This window comes from Tiliqua scincoides, chromosome 2 (genome assembly GCF_035046505.1).
Source record: "Tiliqua scincoides isolate rTilSci1 chromosome 2, rTilSci1.hap2, whole genome shotgun sequence".
Taxonomy (NCBI): domain Eukaryota; kingdom Metazoa; phylum Chordata; class Lepidosauria; order Squamata; family Scincidae; genus Tiliqua; species Tiliqua scincoides.
The window spans coordinates 104,974,648-104,996,263 of record NC_089822.1 but is presented as its reverse complement, the minus strand read 5'-3'; the positions used below and the strand labels follow the sequence as shown (position 1 = coordinate 104,996,263).

At 45.4% G+C, this 21,616-nt stretch overlaps 1 protein-coding gene across 4 annotated transcripts in view; it reads right to left on the bottom strand.

Annotated features, from left to right (window-relative positions):
• The window catches only part of ADGRL3 (adhesion G protein-coupled receptor L3), a 675,925-nt gene that overhangs the window by 416,753 nt on the left and 237,556 nt on the right, over window positions 1-21,616 (bottom strand). For all 4 annotated transcript variants that reach the window (XM_066612512.1, XM_066612511.1, XM_066612509.1 and 1 more), the window contains exon 3: window positions 9,152-9,378. In XM_066612512.1, coding sequence (XP_066468609.1) covers window positions 9,152-9,206 — 55 coding nt within the window. In that variant the 5' untranslated portion in view covers window positions 9,207-9,378. The remainder of the gene's footprint in view (window positions 1-9,151; window positions 9,379-21,616) is intronic.

Sequence of the window (21,616 nt, the reverse complement as noted above, 5' to 3'; positions counted from 1 at the left end):
TGTCTTGGAGAACCTGATTTTGAAATGGTTCGTTACAATCAGAAACTAATTAAAAAATAATAATAATAATGTTTCTGTCACGTGAAGAGGAAAGGAAAAAGGTTCCTAATTCAACCCGTCCTACTGTTTAGTTCTTTAAGGCCGCAATCCGAATAGTAAGTTAGGTCAGCACAAGTCCCTTTTGCCGGACTCCAGGTGTCATAAAAGTGCTGTAAGGTACTTCTGCACCACTAGGCAAGTCGCAGACTGGTGCACGGAGGTGTGCCAGCCTCCAGAGGCTGAATTTGGCCTCTGTGGCACTGGTCAAAGGTATGTTTCTGCTGGCATGGATTCTAGGGAGGGCTGGGGAAAGCGTCTCAGGGCTGTTCCAGGGTGCAAGAAGGGCAGGCCCAGGAAGTGGGTGGGACCTGGATCCGGCACTTAGGCCCAGCCCTACTCCAGGCTGCTTGGACCTGTGTCACCAATTTATCTGGCACAGATCCAAGTAGCCCTACGGGGGCGGCTGCCACATGACACAAAGTAAGGGGAAATAATTCCCCTTATTCCAAACTGCAAGGCAAATGGGCCCAACCCTGCCTTGGATACAGTGCAGCTCAGTGAACCTGCCTGCAGGTTAGGATTGGGCTGCCTGAAGGCTTCTAACCTGAAAGTACATATTAATCATATTAGAGATGCAGTCAACTCACTAGAAAGGGGAAGGCTCAGAACAGAATTTGACAGCACAGACTTCCCATGCAAAATTGGCTGTAGTCCAATTCCCGGCATTTCCAGTTAAAGGGCCCAGGTTGCTGGGAAATATGCAGAGACTCTTCCTGCCAAAGTAGAGAATAACCAAGCCAGATGGACCAACAACCTTCTTCCTATGTTTATAGACTAGCCACTTTGTCTCTTGTTCTACTCCATTCCATCATGTTTAAAACTGAGACTAGTCTGAATTCCAGCAACAGCTGTCAGTGAATGTCAGCAGCTGAAAAAGACCGTCTCATACCATCAAGCTCCAGGCTTGTATCACAGTCATCAATCCATGGGTAACGACAACACAAACAACTCAATGGGTTCTGTTTAGTACAAAAATATTCCTTTTCCAGACTCTCTATCCATTCTTCTTTCTTCCACGCACATAGAATCTGTGATTCACATTTATTTTTATAGTTCAGTACAACTGGAATTCAATTACATCTGAATTCCAAGCAGTTCGTCATGAAGCTCACTGGCTCTATGGTGTCTGTTGCTTAAAGGAATTTATTATTCCTTTTGCCTTCTGACCAACAGGCCAATTTCTTTTTTTTTTTTTTCTGATCAAATTAAGCAAAACAACCAAACATCATTAACATTCCTCATCCCTGCAATTTCTTTGTTTTATAGCAAATAGTAAGATTTTTAATTAATGCCTGCAAGATAACAAGCTGGAATGACAGGACCTATTTCAATTCATGACAGCGAAAGGCAAGGCATTAAAAATAGCCTTACATTATTTGAATCTTAGATTGGTTCCCCATGGAACGGTGGAGATTTTATGGGTTTTCAAAATTCAGTGACCTGGATTTTTATTTTATTTTTTTAAACAGAAAGTCAGGCTGCTCAGTTATTTATTAAGAATATTCCATCTTAAAATGCACTGCCCACTGTGCGCACAAGTGAATTCATTTGATTAATTTATTTGTATTTCTAGTCCACTGAATTCTGAAGGCTAGAATATATAAAAAAAATTTTTAACACAATTTAATTTTTTAGCAAGTTCTCCAGTAAAAGCAGACTAATGCAAGGGAAAATGTGACTGTTTATATAGCGTCATCTAGGTGCCCGACACCTTACACAGTTATAACAAAAACTCAAGCCCCAGAGGATCAACAGTCCAGTTTTTAATACAGGGGAGTCTGAGGAAGAGGGCTGATGGGGGGAAGATTAAACAGTGGAATATGTGAAAGCTAGAACAAAACATGACTTTGATCACATGGTTTGGTTGTTTGTACATGGCTTTTATGGTTGCCTGATATTTCATGTGGAAAATTTCATCTGTCCTTTGTTTTTCCCCACACAGAATGTAGAATTTCTTCCCTTTCCTTCCCACCTGTGATTTCTATCTTTTCCAACTGGTTTAAATAACATTTGATAGGGAATTAGCATGTGTCAATGTCAGGTTGGTGGCTTCACTTTTACATGCACATTCCATCCCCTTCCAAAGTTAGGCAGGAGATGGAAGAGAGTCCTCTTGAATGCCCCTGCTGCAGCAGAGGCGTGAAGAAGCTATAGACTTCCCTGCCTGATCTTGTCTGATCTCGGAAGCTAAGCAGGGTCAGGCCTGGTTAGTACTTGGATGGGAGACTGCATGGGAATGCTGGGTGCTGTAGGCTTATACCATAGTCTTTTGAGACTGAAGGTTGCCAACCACCACACACACAGACTTCCCTTCATCTTCTGCTGTTGCTTCTCCCTAATGGTAAGCCTTCCAAGGCTTACAGGGCACTGAGGGAAAGCAAAAGCTGCAACAGCCCATCCTCCTTCCCAGGCAGCAGCCACTTTATAATTCCCAAATGCCCTAAACCCCAACTATATACCTCTAAAATAGTGTGCATACACTAGGGTAACATGATAAAGATGTTCTAAGGCTGGAAGTGCAGCTCTGGCAAGGGCCTCTAACATCTCTGATCCAGCACCCGAAAAACTAGCATCCACATCTTTATCGTAGCAGCTTATCAGTGCTGCCCTTCTTACCATTTTCAGTACCACCCCAGTGTCACCACAATGACCCACAATGACCCCAGTGTCACCACAATGACACATGGTAAATGGCAGTCTGTCAGGACTGAGCAGCAATCACAATACAGCCAGAGCGTAGAACATGCACTGATACATCTAACCAGAGGTTTAACGCTGAGGAACAAACTGAAAGATGCCAGGCTTTGCCTAAGCAGAGCCCCAGCCCAAGCAGAAGGATCTTTATAGCCCTTCCTGCTTGGAAGGGAGTAATGGACAGCCTAAATGAGGGGAGCCAGTCCCAAGCCTAAGAACACCTTGCTATCCAGGAAGACGTTCCCAACAGCAGCCCTGGTGGCTCACAAGAGCGGTCAGCCACACACAGAACACACACACAGTTCGCAACTTCGGTTCCAGCAGCTCCTGACGAATTGTTGGCAGGCAGATGGCCAATGCAGTGGGAGAAAGGGAAGAGCTGCAGGGGCAAAAGGTGAGCATAAAGGTACCAGGCATTTTTTAGGAGAAGAACCAGCGGCCAAATATGGTTTTAGACAATAGTTCTTCCCTTAAAATAAGCTCTCCTTTAAATGGAGGTTGTCATATTGCAAACAGCCACCAGGTAGATGGGACTCGTTAGCCTGGGAAGGCAGCTCATCTGAGAGAAGGAAAACTCTGATCCCAAACCTCCACTGCCTTGTGGCTACATCCAGTTATGGAAAAGGCTTCAGGAGTCAACCTCGAGGCAAAATCCAGAGCCGGAGTCCCTGAGGCAATTCATGGCTGAACACAGTCACGTTCTGGCAACTCCTGCGACGCCGCTGGAACCAACCGTATTGGCCTCTGCCTTTCTATTGGACCATTCCAGCGACGTGGAGAGGGGGGATTTGCTGCATGGGTAACAGTCAATCCTCCATATCTACTTTACTTCACGCACTGGAGAGGACACTGTTCCAGGACACTACTCAGTGCGCCATACCATAGTCTTCCAAGACTGAAGGATGCCAACCTATACATATTGCAAATTAAAAATCCAGTTTTCCTAAGAACATACCAGAAACAGTGCTCTAAGTGGGGTGATGCGCACACTGCCCTGCCTCTGGCTACCGTCCCAATTGCCTTGCTTCTACTGCTACCTCCTGCAAAAGCCCAGCAAGAAATGAAAGAAACTGCTCCACTCAAGCTCGCTATGAATTGCAGAAAGCTCAGCAAAGAGAAGGAGCATTTTCGCTGCCTTTGTGCTGCTTTCCCTATGCCCTCTGTCATTCACAGACACATCTCAAAGGGAGGGGATCTTTGCACTGGGCATGAGGGGATGGGAGCGCTCACCTCCCATTGAGGGAGTTGCCTCTGGTGAATGAACTGTTGGACCCTCCCCCCACATGTATCATAGTATGCTATGCTTCAATCACTGACTGAATCAAACATCTATCATTGCAGAGCTCCTGCAGGACAAATCAGTTCAGTAATTTCAAAGCGACTAGTCCAGAAAAGCTGGGCACTTCTGAAATTCCATCCGTCTTACAGAGAGTTCTCCTTGTGTGCTTCAATATATATCAGAAGCCCTGCTTCAGGTGCCTTGGTCAAATGAAAGAGAGTGGGGGGCCTGCCAAGAGCAAGGCTTTTTCATCAGAGACACCAACTTCGCATGTGTGTCCATTTATCCTTGAGTCTACTCTCTCTACTTGCAGTGGTATGTTTTAGACTGCAAGCCCCTTTAGGACAAAGAACCATCTCATTCCCCTGTGATCTGCTTTGATAGTTCTTTGTTTTAAAGCGGAATATAAACAAACTCACATTTTACAAAATATCCTCCTATGGAAGCTCGCTGTCCTACTTCCTAGCTCTCCTTCAAGCATTAGGTCAAGACTTGGGAGTTCTGTTTTTACAAAAGCATCCATAGAAATAACACTGGACAACGTACAAATTTCCCGAGAAATGAAAATACCTAACCTCAACTAATTTCAATGTGCTGAACAAAAAGATGACAATGAAATCTGTCAATTTGCTCTAAACACATTGTGTATATCAGGGCTGCCCAAACCCCGGCCCACAGGCCATTTGCGGCCCGTGGGTACCCCCAACCCGGCTGCTAGGGAGCCCCCCCATCCCCAATGGGCACTTGGCCCGCTGGAGAACCACCAGAGCACTCACAGGCAGAACGCAACTGTTTATTGCGGCAGCAGCTAGGGGATGCCTGGGTGTGCAGAGCCCTTCTGCTCTTGCCTGAGAGTTCTGTAGAAGCCCTGCCCATCTGGCAAACACACTGGGTGTTGGGGAGGCCACAGCTGAGGCTGCATGTCAGGTGGGGGTGAGTAGCTTTGGTGTGTTGGGGGGCTGCTGAGCTGGAGGGAGTAGCACCAGTCCATTTATGAAGGGGGTGACATGCTGGCTTGGCTTGCTTTGGTGGATGAGGGCAGTGCTGAGTGGGAGGGAGAAGCTTGTGAGATCTTTATTCCATGTTAACTTATTCCTATGCGTGTGGGTGAGTGGCTCCTGTAAATCAGAAACGTGTCCCCCTCTTTCTCTCTGTTGCTTGTGAGATCCTTATTCTGTGTTCTGCTGTATTTGGGTAAGTGTGTGCCTCCTGCAATCCACTAATGGTGGAACTCTGTTGGTTCTGAAATACTTGGTTCTGTGCATTTTTGTAAAGTGCTGGGGGGGGGTTGGTGAAAAACTTTTCCTCATGTGTTTCTGCCTTGGTGGGATGAGTTTCTGCCTAGAAATATTTTTCCTCATTTGTCCTTGCTTTGCTAAGATGTGTCTCTGTCTAGAAATATTTATATTTTAAAAAAGCTCAGTAGAATTCAATCATTCATATAACTTCCATCTTTAATGTATTCATTTATGTAAATTTATGTAAATAGTCAAATTTGAAATATAAATTCATTTTCTTCTGGATCCCCAAAACAGTGTTAGAGAGATGATGCGGCCCTCCTGCCAAAAAGTTTGGACACCCCTGGTGTATATAAGTGGAAGGAAAGATGAGGACATCTACCAGTATCTGTCCATGGAACTATCTATTACAGATCTCTCACAAACTATAGCCAATTTTGCATTTTCAGTGTCATATTCATGTTCAGTACCTCAAAATCTATCTGCATCGTGCCCATTTATCCTTGCTTTCTAATTTAAGCAAATTAGAAATGACTAATCTCGGGGGCATGACCTTTGTAAAAATGTATTGTCCAGTGTAATTTATGAGGGTAGGAAGAGACCCAGTGTTGACTGATGAATTTCGTTTTGGAGGTGGGTGTAGCTGCAGTTGGGGTGCCTGTGCACTGCTTGACATTGCTGCCACAAAGAACTGTGAAAGACTGACAGTTGCAGGGTAAATGAACAGCCAGGCAAGTCTTCCACAATATGCAACAATGAAGGGATTCACTAAGTGATCCTTGGCGTGACATCAGTGAAATTGGCAGTGAAATTTTCATCTGTGAAATGCTGAAGGGTATGGCAGTCAGAGATAAAAATGCAACCTAAAAGTGTCAAGGCTGACAAAGAAGAGAGAGCCGTAAATTGTATACAGTGAAAAATATAGTCAGGAATTGCCATGAATGAGAAGAGAAAGACAAAGAAGGTTGGCTACTGCAGTGTCTGCAAGTGCCTGGCAAGTTACCTTATAGTAGAGGTGTTTGATAACTGTGTTATTTACTTTACTTAGAAGTAAGCCCACTGTATTCAATAAGAGGCTATAATTCTATCTTACTCACCAGAAACAACACCTCTACTTATATGATTATAAGATGTATGTGGAGGAGGGGCTAAGGTGATCTCCAAGACTACCCTGCTGCTGAGGACAGAAGGGGTTTTTGTAATTTACCTTCTGCTTTTTTTGTTATTTTGAGATGTTTAGAAGCACAGGGGGCTCTGCAGAGGGCTCCCCAGAACACCCCCTCACCCCAAACTCCAGCACTGGCTGCAGGTAAATTTAAAAAACCCCTTACATCCCTGGCAGCAGAGCGATCCTGGTGATCATGTCCCTGCCTTTCCCCTTCCCCTGCCCCTAAGGGGTCAGAGGCAGGATTTCTCAGGCTGGGACGTCATGCTGCCCTGGTTTGAGGACCTCTGGTGTAGGGTAAAATCCTGTGCACACATATTTGGGAGTAAAGCTCACTGAACTCAATGGAACTTACTTTTAAGTAATCCTGCACAGAACTGCACTGTCAGACTTCTAACTTTAGGGGCACAATCCTAACCAGGTCTACTCAGAAGTAAGTCCTATTTTGTTCAATGGGGCGTACTCTCAGGAAAGTGTAGTTAGGATTGCAGCCTTAGTTTGTTATTTAGCTTGGATGGTTCAGTTATGCATTACTGCTGCAAATATTATCAACATATAGCAAAAAGAGGAATAAAAATGCTATCAACACAGTTCTCAAACTTTTTGCACCGATATCCGCCACTTTTTGGAATGACATTCTGTCCGGACCCAAGTGATGTCATGGTCAGAACTGACATAATCAAGCAGGAAAATTTTTTAACAACTCCCATACAACAAAATCAAATCAAATTAATTTTGTGAGTAAATTAAAAGTATACAATAAGTATAAACACTTATTTAAAAAAGAAGGACCCTCCTAACCCTCCCAAGGAGTTGCTGATCGGTTAAAAAAAAATTCCCCAAACATCCCAAAGGATGCACTCCTATCTACACTTACCTGGGAGCAAGCCCCACTGACTATCATTGTTAAAAGTATATGCACAGTAGCCTGTTAAAAGTTCCTCTCTGTAACATTTCCCCAGTGCAGTCAAATATCATGGTAGCATCAAGTCTAATCCATTAAAAATAAAATACACATTGAAATGAATGGGAATCCACCAGAAATTGCAATCCACTTAGTGGGTCCCAACCCCACTGTTTGAGAAACGCTGTGATAACAAATCAACTCTGTTGGATTTTGCATGTATGTAAGAAAAAATCTAATGGTTCCATTTTCCTGCTACAAAGCAACATTGGAAAGGGTCGAGTTGAAGTGGAAAAGTAGCAGGGATGATACTAACCTTTCCCTAACTCACTACTTGAGTTGCATCAGATGCAAACTAGACAGTCTGGATTTGGGGTACTGGAAGATAAAAACCCCAGAAAAAAGAATGCCTCCCGTGCTTATAGTCTTTTCCTGTAGGGGAGAGGGGGAGCGATACCTACAGGCTGCATTATTTGAGGGGAAGATCTGGGAGGACTGCACCGGGCTATTGCAAGCAAGTTTATTATCATAAGAGGAAAACGAAAGCTAAACTTTAGTAGATTATGCTTATGACATTTACATAAACCTGTGTCCCACTGCATGTATTATTGAATACACAGGGCATCCAGCTCTTGTACAATTCTAAGAGCCAGTTCAAAGCAGTATCATTCAAGCAGAACAAGTTAACATTCATCTGAATGATGAGCTGCTGGCTGAGGTCTTCCTCCCAAAGGCTACAGAGAAGCCAGGGCTGGCAGCCAGGCAGAGCCTGCCACAATTATCTCACTAAGAACGATCTCCAAGATCTCTCTGGGTTCCTGCTTAGAGCGGTGGGGGTGGGCGGGTTACTAAAGATTCCCAATCTCTGTGCATCAGAACAGTAGTGAATTGGTTAGTACATTTAGAATTCTGGTGGGGATGAAGGTTTTTTCTTGCCTGCCCTCCCACCAGCGACTCACCACCCCCACATGTACCCATGACTTCAGTTTAGCTCAGTGGTCCATTACCCCAATAAAAAACATGAGGCTGGGGGCCCACCATTGATTCCATCGCCCTCCTGTGACCCAATCTGCCCACCCCCTGCCTCTGTCGCCAACCAGTCTCTGCCCCAACAGGCCACAGTGTGGAAGACTCTTTTTGAACTCAGCACAATCATTTTTGCTCGTCAAGATAATACACCCCCTTGCCTTTCAGTGTTGGATCGGCTACTGCAGAGTAACATAGAAAAGCATGCAGGAGATAGCAAAGTCTAACAGTGGAACAAGGCTCAGTGACAATCCTGTGTATGCAAGCAGTGTGTAAATACTTTCACATGTGGAATGTTGTCCAGTATGCAGCTCTCTTCCCACTATACTGCAGCATGCCTCCTCCAGTTGGCAGCCATGACTTGCAGCTATTTTAGTTCCCCTAACTTGTCGCAACCCCACAAATGTGGTTTTGCAACCCCATCAGGGTCACAACCCCAAGGTTGAAGAACATTGGCTTAGCTGAAAGGATTAACGGACTCCTGAATTGTTGCTAGATCCGTTCGTCATCTTCTTTATAACTGACAAGTGTTTATGTGCTCACAGTTTTTATTTTTCATTGCTCACCAGCTGCTAGTTTATTTTAGCGTATTTTGATGTGTATTTTCCCCCAACGATTGTTAACTGCTTTGAGTCACTAGCAAATCACAAATACAACAGGAAACAAAACTAACTGTAATAATAATTACCCACAGTTCTCAAAAAAACCAGAACTGAATAAGACCCAACATTCCATCATGTACTTACCATGTAGTGTTGGTGCCAAGAGCATTGTAAGGAACAACAGCTGTGGTGGCCACATGACTGTGGACCAAAACTTAGTTGTACTTCAGCAATAAAAGTTTCCAAAAGAAGTAGAGCAAGATTTCTCTCTGCTGGTAATCCTCTAGGAGATTCACTTTAATCCAAACCGAGGGCAGAATGGACTAGCCCCAAACCAAAGTGCCGTCGTCCAATAACCAAACTTCAAGAACCTAGAATAAAAAGAAAACGTGAGGTTACTTTGGGAAATATATGGTGCTTCCAACCAAGATGATCCCTGTTAGATTTGCTGATGACACAGATCCGCCCAACAGGCCTTTGTTATTATCAGCTCTTGGCAATTAGACCTGCAAACATGTGGAAGCCAAAGATACATCATTGCACTGCTTTCATTTAAATGCAAATTTAAATACAGAATCCAAATGCATAGGAGGAATGCACAGACTGGACATAGATGTATCTGAAACACAAAAGTTCTTCTTTAATAGGCTGTCACCCAGGGACTTACCCTGGGCGGCAACCCACAGCAGGGAAGGAGGAGGAAGAGGAAAGGCAAGCTGAGGGAGAAGGAGCCCAGCCCAAGGGAACACCCAGAGGACTGCCCTAGGGGGGCGAGGAGCCACTCAGGGAGGATAAAGCTCCAGGGCCACGAATGCAGCCAGACTACTCACCCATTGGGTGGGGCAGAGGCTTCCCAAGAGACAGGGCAGCCCAGCTGCAGCTACCCCTTTTGACAAGTAGGGCAGCGCCTGCAATAGGAGGACCTGAGATCTCACGAGATCTCAGGCCCAGGCGAGATCAGAAAGAGGCGGGGCTGGAAGGGCTGCCCAAGGGGATAAAAAGAGACCAGGCAGCCACAGAGGGAGGAAGCACCTTCCTGAGCTCCAGCAGATAGGAGAGTGAAAAGCCAGAGGAGAAGAGGAAGGCCAGACCCCTTGCAACTTGGAAGCTGACACAGCTGGAGTCAGGCCGAGGCCAGGGACTATGGCCCAAAGAGGGGAGAGCCTCCCCAGGGCGATTGGAGTGCCCCAACAGGAGGGGACCCCAGGAGCATATCTAGACTGATGCCACTTACCTGGGGGGAGGACTATTCCCCATCTGGCTGGACCAGGAACCTGGTGACCACTGGGTCAGAAACTACCTGGGGAATTGAGAAGGGGATGAGCATGCAATCCCGACCCCTCCCCAGACAACCCCCATTCCAAGGAGACTGCCCTGGCATACGGACCTTCCAGCAGGGAGCACAACTCATGGTGAGGATTACTGGAGAGGGGACCTTTGAGGTAACTGGTCCCCTTTTGGGGGGATTGTTGTGGACTTTAACTGGCACTGTATGGGGAATGCCCCGAGGGTTCCTGTGATGAAACAGGGCCCCAAAGATGAATGTAAAAACCTCAACTAAAGTAATAAAAGGTCAACAAACACCTTTTTGCGGCTCCCCGTTCTTTGCGCCGATCAGGGAAAGACTGGGTGGGACTAGACTGCACAGCAGACACCGCACCCTTTGAGTCCACCCCCAAGATGGACATCACATAGGCACAAAACAGCAGTATGGGGAGCGCATTTGTGATGCTCTGACGTCTAGTTGTAGGTTTATCATAGCCCTGAGCCACAATCTTACTAGTGCTTATACTGCAGATGAGTCTGCTACTCTGAGTCTGAGACAGAGTAGCTTCCTAAGGTCAGCTAGCACTTTCATGCCACCGATGAGATCTGAAATTCAGATTGTCTCATTCATAACTCAGTTTCTTGACCTCAATAAACACAGTGAACATTTCCACACAAGCAGAGGGGATGAAAGTCAGTACCCTCCCCTGCACATGGCATTCAGTGACATACTGTCCCTGCATCTGGTGGTTCAATGTAGCCATCGTGGTTAATAACCACTGGCCTATAGTCACCATGAATGGTTAAAATCCACTTTTTAAGGGTGCAATCCTAATCTGCACTAGAACAGGCAAGCCAGGAGGCTTGTGGCCACATGGCTCAGGCAAAGGGAAATGTTTCCCCTTACCCCTGGGTAAGGGCTGCAGGCCACAATGGGTCTCCTTGGACTTGCGACACCTCTGGAGGTGGCACAAGTCTGAGGAGAGCAGAGCAGCTTGAAGCCGCTTCATCCTCCCCGGGAATGGGGGTTGGGATTCGGCATAACTGCCAGATCCCAGCCCCGCTCCCCACCTGCCTGCCCCCAGGGTTGCCCACTGCCCGCCCTCCCCCCACCCAGGAATGCCTCCCTCCCGCCTCCTCCCCCACCCCCATGCCTACCTTTTCCGCTTGTCGGTGCAGGTGAGCCTACACAAGACAGCTGAGGGGAAGCCGGCGCAGAGGCTTATGTCAGCCTCCACAGGCCGGCGCTTCTCGGAATGCTGGCCTGGCTTCCCCTAAAGGAGGCGTAAACATGCTTTACGGCACATTTGCGACCCTCCTAGGCTGGCCCAAGAGACTTGGGCCAGCATAGGGTACAGTTTGGATTGCGCCCTAAGTCATCTAAACCAGTGACCAGCAATACCCAAACTTACCACCCACATTAATTTCCTTCTCCTAATCAACAAGCTGCAGGAACTCTGTCTTACCTGAAAGACTTTGCATACAAGCAAAACCTATGAGGACATTTTTTCCTGCTATAATTATAAATTTTACATAGACTTTCAGAGTTATTCTAACCCCTTTCTCCCCATTTCCGCCATAATTCACAATTCACTTAATAATAACCCAATAGTAATTCTTCCACCCATTGCCCCTACTCACCTCCCTCTTTCCAACATAACATACCACCCCTTCCCAATACTAGCCCCCCACATGTCCCCCTCCCCACCAGGTCTTGGGACCCACTTTAAAAGTCACCTATGACAGGGACCAACAACATCCAAACCTCCCACCAGCGGCATCAATAGGATTGATGTCACTCAGTGCAATAACTCAGGATGTCAGCCCCATTAACTTTATCTGTTTTACTATTTAACAGTATAGGTCACCCAACAAATCAGTAACCAACAAAATACCAGTGGCCAACTTGATGACACTCACACAGCTGAAGTCTTAGGAGTTCCAGTATTAGCTCTGTTACATGGAAATGAGAACTGACTCATAATTGGTTCCATTGTTTCATAACATCTAGTTGGCTCTCGGAACAATCAATATCATTGATCGGTTTTGAGTTAAGGAAATCTAATTTTTGTGACATAAGGCAGTTGTGTTGGTTATTTGGCTATAATGTTTGATAGAACACAGATAATTCAACACAGTTTGTTTCATTACATTCTGCATTGTTTCCTATCAAATGGTATATAAATTTATGGTATTATTCATAAATACTACGGTTTCCACAATTTTGCCCACTTGTGGCCAAAGAAAATATTTCTTTACTCAGCACGTAATTAACCTGTGTAACTCCTTGCCACAGGAGGTGGTGATGGCATCTGGCTTGGATGCCTTTAAAAGGGAATTGGACAACCTTCTGGAGGAAAAGTTCATCACAGGTTACAAGCCATGATGGGTATGTGCAACCTCCTGATTTTAGAGGTAGGCTACCTCAGAATACCAGATGTGAGGGGGGGAACCACAGTGCAGGTCTCCTATTGTCTCGTATGCTCCCTGAGGCATGTGGTGAGATATGGGAGGCTGGACTAAATGGGCTTTTGGCTTGATCCAGCCGAGCTTTTCTTACATGATGTCACCCCCCCGTGAGAGTGTTACCCAGTGCGGTACACCCCCTACCCTCAGTTAGCTACACCACCAAGATGAAGGTTAACTTGTAGCAAATTAACCTTCAACTGACTGCACAGACTGCAGTATCCTGTGTACTTTCTCTTCTTATTCGTGGACATTCCTTATTTTCCAGTATACACCTTGAGGCTCTCTTTTTCGTCAATCTTCACAATTATAGATGGCATTTTTATTTCTAACTCAGACATACCCTCTACACATTTCACAGACAAAAATAGAGAAATGCTTGAAACACCCCAGGTCTTATACCAAAGATCACTTTGCACATACCCACTCCCTCCATAGTTATTTATCATTGGAGACTGGCTTGGTTGTTCATTTACTCTGCAAGAGTCCATCTCCACCAACATGAAACCCAAGAGGGTAATTATTCTTTTAGCTAGAGAAATACTAGAAAAACATCATTGCCCTGAAAATAATAAGGTATAAACAATTTGCTGCTGCAGCCAAATGACACAATTTGAACAAGGCATCCTCAAAAGGCAAGAACAGGGACAAAAGAAGGGTAATGATTTTTCCAGAGACAGCAACTAGAAAATGAGGACCATATGTGAACTTTATGCAAACTTCCTCTTCCCACTTCCAGTACATAAATATATGTTTTTTTCCTCATTCACTGTACTTTGGGGGTGGGAGGTTAGAATCAACAGAAATCAGAAATAGTGGATCAAGGTCAGGATCGTGGCAGCATGGAGATCTGGGTTTAGGTGGGTGGGAAAAAGTATCCACAGATTTACCTCAGGCAACTTTGTATCTACATGTTTACATCAAAAGGATGGACTTGCTTGGAGAATTACTATTTCTCTTCTGAATGCATTATTTAGAGGCCTGTTAGTATCTAAGAAACACTTAGGCATAGCACCCAAGTTAACGTGAGCAGTGCTACCGACGCTTGGCCTCAGCTGAGGCCTTCAGGAGAGCCAAAGGAGAGCTCTGGTGGGTAAGAAGGCAGATTTGAATTGGTTCTATCATTGATTTCTAACCTATGATTATAGACTAAGCGACTTTCCAGTGTTCTTGAAAGCCTTTTTTTCCCTCCCCCACGAATGGAGAAGCAATTTTCCTTTTTTTTCTGTCAGTGAGAGCCACCCACAGGTGATGGCTTGAATGTGAAATAACAAGTTGTAACTGAATCCATACAGGATGGAGGTACTGATGATTGATAAAGAGCCGATTCAGAAATGGTCATTCAGCATGTTTTCAATGGGGTTGCACTCCCTACAAAAGAGCAGGTATTCCATTTGGGAGTGCTCTGGACCTGTTCTTGCTGGCAGTTATGGTAAGGAGCGCTTTTGTCCAGCTGTAACTGGTATTCCAGCTGTGGCCCCACGCTGAAGAAACAGATCTGGCCAGTCAGCCATGTCTTGGTCACATCCCAAGTGGAGTATTTTACTGTGTTCTACATTGAAACTGGTACAGAATGCAGCAGTCAGACTATCAAGCAAGTCCATTTTGTCCATTTTGCAAGTTGGAGCGCCTCTGCTTAGCGAAAGTTGCTTATGACATGCCTGCAATGTGGTACCATGTGGTAGGGTTGATGCTGGTTTGATTTTCCACAGAGAATATGATTCAAGTTTCAGCAAAGGTCAATCTACTTAAATTGCTCCTTCCGAGGCCAACTTCAGCCATCAGCTGCTTCCATGAGCCCTGCACACCACTGACAAATATTGCTCTTTTAAAAGTTTAAAAACGAAATGAACAAATCACATTTTTAAAATAATGAAATAGAGTTGAACTGGCCACAGCTAGAAATTCTGTCTTTGTCTTTGTTGCTGATTGGGAGGAAGGGAAAGCCCTGGTGCCCAGCCAGAGCTATGCTAAAATTCTGGATTTCTCCATTGTATTCTATAGACAGCTCTCACTTCCTTATCAGGTAAGAAAGAAAGGGGAAAGTGTAAGAAAGAAACCAGTCTGTTCCTTCCCCAGACAACAGCATTGTGACTTTTCTGACTTTTGTGAGTTGTGTGTGAAAAAGGGAATGAGAACACAATCCCCACTGCTTCATTATGTGCCAATATTAATTCTGCCTTCTGTCATTAGCTAGCAGAAGGAAAGGAGGGAATAGGCTCCTTTCTTAGACAAAGGGGCTGAAAACCGTCTGCATGTTTTGGCTCATAGCTGGGCTCTCAGAGCACTTAGGAACTTGCTTCCTTTCTCTGCAATGAAAGCTGGCAGTCTGGGCCAGCTACCATGCAGGGGGCAAGATGGCTAAAATCCAGGTAACACTCAGCACTCCACATGAAATGGCAGCAGCACTACATACTCAGAAGCAAACCGTGAAGAATCCACAGGGATTTTCAAACAGGCAGATGTGCAGACGGCAGCATTTTATTGCAGGACCCTGCTTGTTCTTTCTTAATAAGACAGATGTCAAACCTTGCATAAGGAAAATGCATGTGTCTGTACGTTGAGGGTAGGAACTGCCAAGCAGTATGGAGGGTGGTCGCTTTCCATGGGTGAAATTGGGAGGGTGGCTGCTCTCCATGACAACCTCATTTGGAGAGTGACTTGAAAAGGAGAGCTGATTTGGATCAGCTACCACTGCTCACATTTCCCTACACTGGTACAAACTGCAGGCAGAAACAAATTTGTTCCAATATAAAGGGAAAAAAGGACATAAGAAGATGAGAAGTGCTTATATCCTGCTCCCCGCAAAAAGCTCTGAAGGTTGTTTACATAGCAAAAGAACCGAGAAAACGTTCCATTGCTCCAAAGTGGTTCACAATCTAAAAAAGAAACTGACGGAGACGCCAGCATTAGCTGCTGGGGAGACAGTCTCCTATAGAGACTGTTGCTTTCCCTCTGCTATATATAAGGGGGGGGTGCCACTTTGCTCCGTTAGCAAGGGTTACCACATAGTCATCATTCCTCCCAATACACAAAGATTTCCACATGGATTCAATTTATTTAGCAGCATTCATACAAAACATTGAGGCAAAAGTGCTTTTTCTATAAGATGCAAGGAGAGGTGGGATGAGCCCCTAACAAAGCCCCTTTTCTTCCCTCTCCTCCTTGACACCTTCTCATTTAGCATTATGTCTTGCAACATATGCATGGTTTGGCTTGAACTGGAAAGGTGAAAAACCCTAAACAGCCGCCACGCCACAGGTCATGTGCTCAACCGAAGTGAAGAGGGCATGTCAACGCCCCAAGAGACACAATCCAGTGCTTTCCAGCAGATGCTACCAAATATAAGGCTGCAATGTCAACAATTACTGTACATCTAAAATACAGTTCACAGGCTTTCAGTCAAAGCTGCCCTTGAGAAACCAGAGGGTCTGTGTGATATGCTTACCCAGCCCACTGATTTCAGAATGTTTCATTTGACAAACTTATTCAGGCAGACAGGCGATGCTAACAATGAATCATGAATAGCCTTCCATAGTCCATTCCCATTCTCTTTGAACATCAACCATGTCTTCTAAACTCTCATGCAGCAGCTTACAGACAGTTCTTCAGGGGTTCATCCATCCCAGATTTCTGTGTCAAAAGTGTGGGATAATCTTTATACATTTCTTCTATTTCATGATCTACCCAGGATTTTAAAAACCTTGCAATTCAAAAGAAGAGCTAAGATGCGTACCAATTCATGCACCACCCTATGCACCAAAAACCATGAAAACTGTTATTTAAGCCACCCACTCTAACATTTGCATCACACAAGCTGTACACAAATTCTGCCACAGTCTCAGATATTGAACTCACTTATGAGTTAGCTTCCAAGCACCCACACTTTCCTTTGGTCTTCATTGCAAACTTGTGTGACAGCAAGCTGCATATACTCTACAGCTAGGGTTCCCAACCCGTGGTCCATGGACCACTGGTGTTCCACAGCGCTCCCCCCCCAGGTGGTCCATGATGTCTCTGGTGAAATAAGAAAAAAATGCCCTTCTAGGAAGAAAAAATCCCTCTGCAGTGCCAGCAGTCAATCAGAGCAGCTCAGAGCGGATCAGAGCATTGCCTCTCCATCTCCTGCCTCTCCCTCCACGTCTGTGAGTGCCCAGACAAGCAAAAAAGTGAATTTTTTGACACAGTGCATGCAGAGGAGAGGTGCCCTGCCGCCCACTGCCTCCTTGACCCTGTGCCTCCAGGTGAGCCCTGGCAGCCTGGTTTCTCAGGAGTCAGATCAGGACTCCAGCCAGGCTGGGAAGCCCCTTTTGCAGGCGGGCAGGCGGGCTGGAGGGGGGCCTGAGAAGGGGGAGGAATGGGAGTAATGAGGAGGAGAAGGAGCAGGCTCCCAAAGGCATCGCTGGCTGGCTGGCGGGGGTTTCCCTGGGAGTGGGTTTCTCTGGATGTGATTTCCCTGGGAGTGCAGACTCCAGCTGGCCAGGGAACACAGAGGAAGGGAGTTGGAGGCAGTGTGGCAGCAGGAGAGGGGAGAATCAATATGCTCAACCCCAGCCCTGATGCCCGCTCCCCAGTCAGCAGGATTGGGCCCCCTGGATGTGCTCTTCTAATGCCCAGGGGTGGAGCAAGGGATCCAGGCAACCAGGTTTTTGCACCCCTTTTGGAGAGGGAAACAGGCAGCCTCTCTGCTGTCTTACTGCAAGCTGCCCACCTGGGGAGAAGCAATTCCAGAAGTTGCAGAACAGGCACCACCATAGCCAAGTACAGCAGGTGTAACCCCTGACTTTTCCTCCTCAGAGAGCAGCAGTCCATGGGGAGCCCTCCCCCACCCCACACTTGGCCAGTTTCCCTATCTCCTCAGACTGCAATCCTATGCATGCTTACCTTGGAGTAAGCCCCATGGACTATAATGGGGCTTACTTCTGAGTAGACATGCCTAGAATGGGGCTGTTAGTCACACTGTGGCTGTGATGGACTTCTTCAGAAATTTCTCCAATCCCCTTTTAAACGGAATCTAGTCTAGACACCATCATCACATCTTGGGGCAAGGAGTTCCACAGACTAATGGCAGAGTAGGCAGCTGTTGTTTTGTGGCTACAGCCTACCAATAGGCTTGCTCACTCTCTTAGCTCCAACCAAAGTAGTCCACACCTAGAGCATGACAGCAATTAGAACAGGAAGTGAAGAGAGGCTTCCCCCCCCCCCAAAGACCTTGCAGTGCACTCCAAAAGGACTTTTCTTCCTGAGACATGCAGCAGCCATTATGAGATGTCGCTCTGAGCTGGTGCTTCTCCTTCAGGTCCAACCTGCCTAAATTGTGTTGAACACTTTCCTAAGGACTCTGGACTCACAAATGGGGGGATCAGGGCCAGGGCTGTGTAACAAAAGGAACTGTGGAGGGATGTGTGTGCTTTCTGTTGGCTCATTTAACTACCTTGCATGACTTGTCTATAATCCCCTTATGCTTACCCTCTCCCTTTTTGAGGTGTTTTTCCACAAGAGGCAAAGGCTGTGTGTAATGTGGTCTGGTGTGGGGGAAAAGAGACTGGATTGATTTGTGTGGGTGTGAAAACCTCTGAGTTGGGGGAAAATTATTTTGTGTTCCATGTATTCCATATAAACCCAAGACTTTCACAGCTAGTGAAGCAAATGCATGTACAACCATCACATTAATTATTAAATAATATTCTTATGCATTACAAATTTAATTGTATTTTTTGTGCGTGGGGGGGGGGTTGCATGTGGTCCCCGCCGTCTCCAAATTTTGCCTTAGTGGTCCCTGAGCTCCTAAAGGTTGGGAAACACTGCTCTACAGCGTGCAACAAACAACATGCCACACAGTTGTTTGAACATTTTGCAGGCAGACGCCACAGGCACACTGTGCATACAGACACTGTAAGTGTGGGTGCATGGAGGCTAAATGGCAATCAAGCACAATATGCTGAATTCATTTCAAAAACAACAACACCCTTCAGTTTAATATCAGCCTTTATTAAGATCAGTTTGTATCAAAGCATTTACAACGCACCCTTGTACTTTAAAAAACATGGAAAATGTGAAGTTAAGCCATTAAGAATTTGTACCTTGTATTGTTTGCATGAAGGCAAGATGCCAAACTCCCCTGGTCCACAAGAGAGGAGAGTTCCTTGGAACACAGGCAAAGGGCATTTCGCTCAAAAGTGATCAATGCGGCCACACTTTAGTTTTACTGTCAAGTGCAGCTACTATTCATGTGGTGTACGTTTTAAAGTGTCCTTCCACAGGATAGTGACAAGTCAATTCACAGCTAAAGCCACAGTGAGTTTGTCAGACCTTAAATAACTTGGATCCTTCCTCAGACTGCACTGCAGCAGCCTGGACAGATGGAAGGGAGGGAGGGGCAAGAGATGAGCCCCCATTTTTCATCTAGCACTTCTTAAGCCAATTGGACTGATGAACTGAAAAGTCTTTTACTTTTAACATCTCTCCCTCCCTTTCGACAAAGGGCTAAGAGTAGAGTAAAAGGTTCTCCTCACCCCCAATTTTACCCTCACAGTCATGCTGGGAGATGGTTACTGGCCTAAGGTCAACCATGAGCTTCGTGCCCAATTTGAATAGAAACTTTGGAGTCTTTTTGGTCCTCCTACTCAATTATAACAACTACTACCTGGTCTTTTGGAACCCCCTTGTAATTTGAATATAATCCTGTGTCTTAAAAAAAGACAGAAGAAAAGGGGGAAAGAGCACTCATGCCTCATCTGATTTTGTGTGTACCACTTTATTGAAAAAAAAGGAAAAAGACAACATTTGCAGAAACCTGCACTCCTGGCTACCCCATTTTCAAAGACCTAGTACAGCACTGAGAAAAGGTATGTGCATGTGAGATGAGCACTAGGAGCATCTGATATTCAGAAGTAGATTGTCTCAAATCTCAGAACTGTGGATCGGAACCTCACAGTTCATCTACTAACAAAACCTCAAACTGAAACCCTTTAGGCTTGGTAAAAAGTAAGGCCTTACTTCTGAGTAAAAATGCAGAAAATTTCCATTCATTTTCTTTGAATTTCCAAGTGCCATGTTGTTAAATGGCAGAGCAATGCTATCAATAAAAGGATTCGGCAACAGCTGAAAGTCTCCCCAGCATGGCACACCGACTTGAGAGTCGGCCTCTTTGAACTCAATAGTTCTCAAGATGCCTCTGACATCCTTGTGCGTGAAGGCAGCAGTCCCCCTCCATCCCTAGTCTTTAGAGGTAGATTGTCTTTGAAATCCAAAAGCAGGTTTCGCAGACTTAGTGAAAAGCGAAGAGTAGGGCAAAGATCTTAGCAGCATCTTGGAAGCGCTCAGATATTATTGTCACTCTGCAAGTAGCCACATAAGCAGCCAGATTCACAGACCTGAGGCAACAGGATGGATACCCTAGCTCAATACTCACCTCTAGGGAGAAAAATCATTTACACACAAAAGGAGCTACAAAGAGCACACACTGGCAATCCAAAATTACAAGCTCCATATCCCAGGCAGAAGAGGAACACACTGAATATTTCCAAAACCGCTCAAGGAAACCTGGCAAAACAATTCCTCTCCCTCACAATTATCCTGTTATTTTGTTAGCTACAGCTGTCAAGCCTCAGCTCCGCTTCTTGAAAGAAAGGTGCTACCTACGGAAATTAAATGCAGAAGATTCCATCTTCTATTACTCAAGACAAAAATATTTTTACAGATTATGTTATCCCAGTCACATATTAGTATTGCATTAAATTTGCAGGGGAGTTTACAGGCAACACTTAAATAGTCATTAACTTCTACCCATTATTAGAATTTGAATCAATGAACTGAGCGCTGAATGCAAAACTTTAAACTAACATTAAATGTCAGTATATTGCAACAATATCGCAACTCTGAGGGCATATATGTCCTGATATCCCTTGAACATTACTGTTACAGAACAGATTCAAGAACTGCATATTATCAGTGGGGTGGCTAGCAAGGGGGGGCAGTACGGGGTGGGGGTTTATGTTAGAGCATCGTGTGAGGAGGGGTGGGACATGTGAGGTTGAGCCAAGATGCTGCTGCCAATGCCTCTTAGTATTTTGATCCTGATCAGGTATCACTTAGAAACACTAAAGATGTGGCGTCAGTGAGAGGAAGGGGGAGGTGAGGATGGAGGAGGAAGGCGGCAGCGTGTTGCCCCTTCTTTCTTCTTTGGAGACAGGTGTTTTAACTTCTCTCTGTTCTCAGAGAGAAGTAAAATCGCTGCTGCTCAGCAACTCACAGCTCGGAAGTAAATGTTGTCAATGTCATATCAAGTCACCACCAATTACTTTTGCATCTGTGTGCTCAGGGGAGTGACCACCCCAGGCTGCATAAGACATTGCTATACAGGTTAGGTCTCATTATTTGCGAGGATTCCGTTCCCAGAACTCACATGGATGGCAAAAATCACATTAAAGCAAATTCATTTAAAAAACAACGTCCCTTTGCTAGGTGATGTAAAAACAGCCTTGCTGAACTTTGTGATGTAAGGCAGAGTCATTAGGCAGACAATCCATCAATCAGTCTCTCTCCAGGCGCTTAGAAAGGCTTCACTCCAAGCCAGCGACCCCTCCCTTCACCAATGCAAAGTGATTATCTTTTTTTCAGGTGCTCAGAGGGAAGGGAAGGGTTGAGAGAGAATGATTGACGGATTGTCAGCAAGTTGCTCTATCTCACATAAACGAGGCTATTGTTAAATGACTTTTTTCCTTTAATTTAAAGCAGGGGTCTTCAAACCCTGGCCCAAGGGCCAGATGCAGCCCATGGCAAGCCTCTGTCTGGCCCACAGCCAGCCTCTGATAACCCTGATAACCTCTGGCCCATTCAACTGAACACAACTGCAGTTGTGCTCTGGTTGTGTCT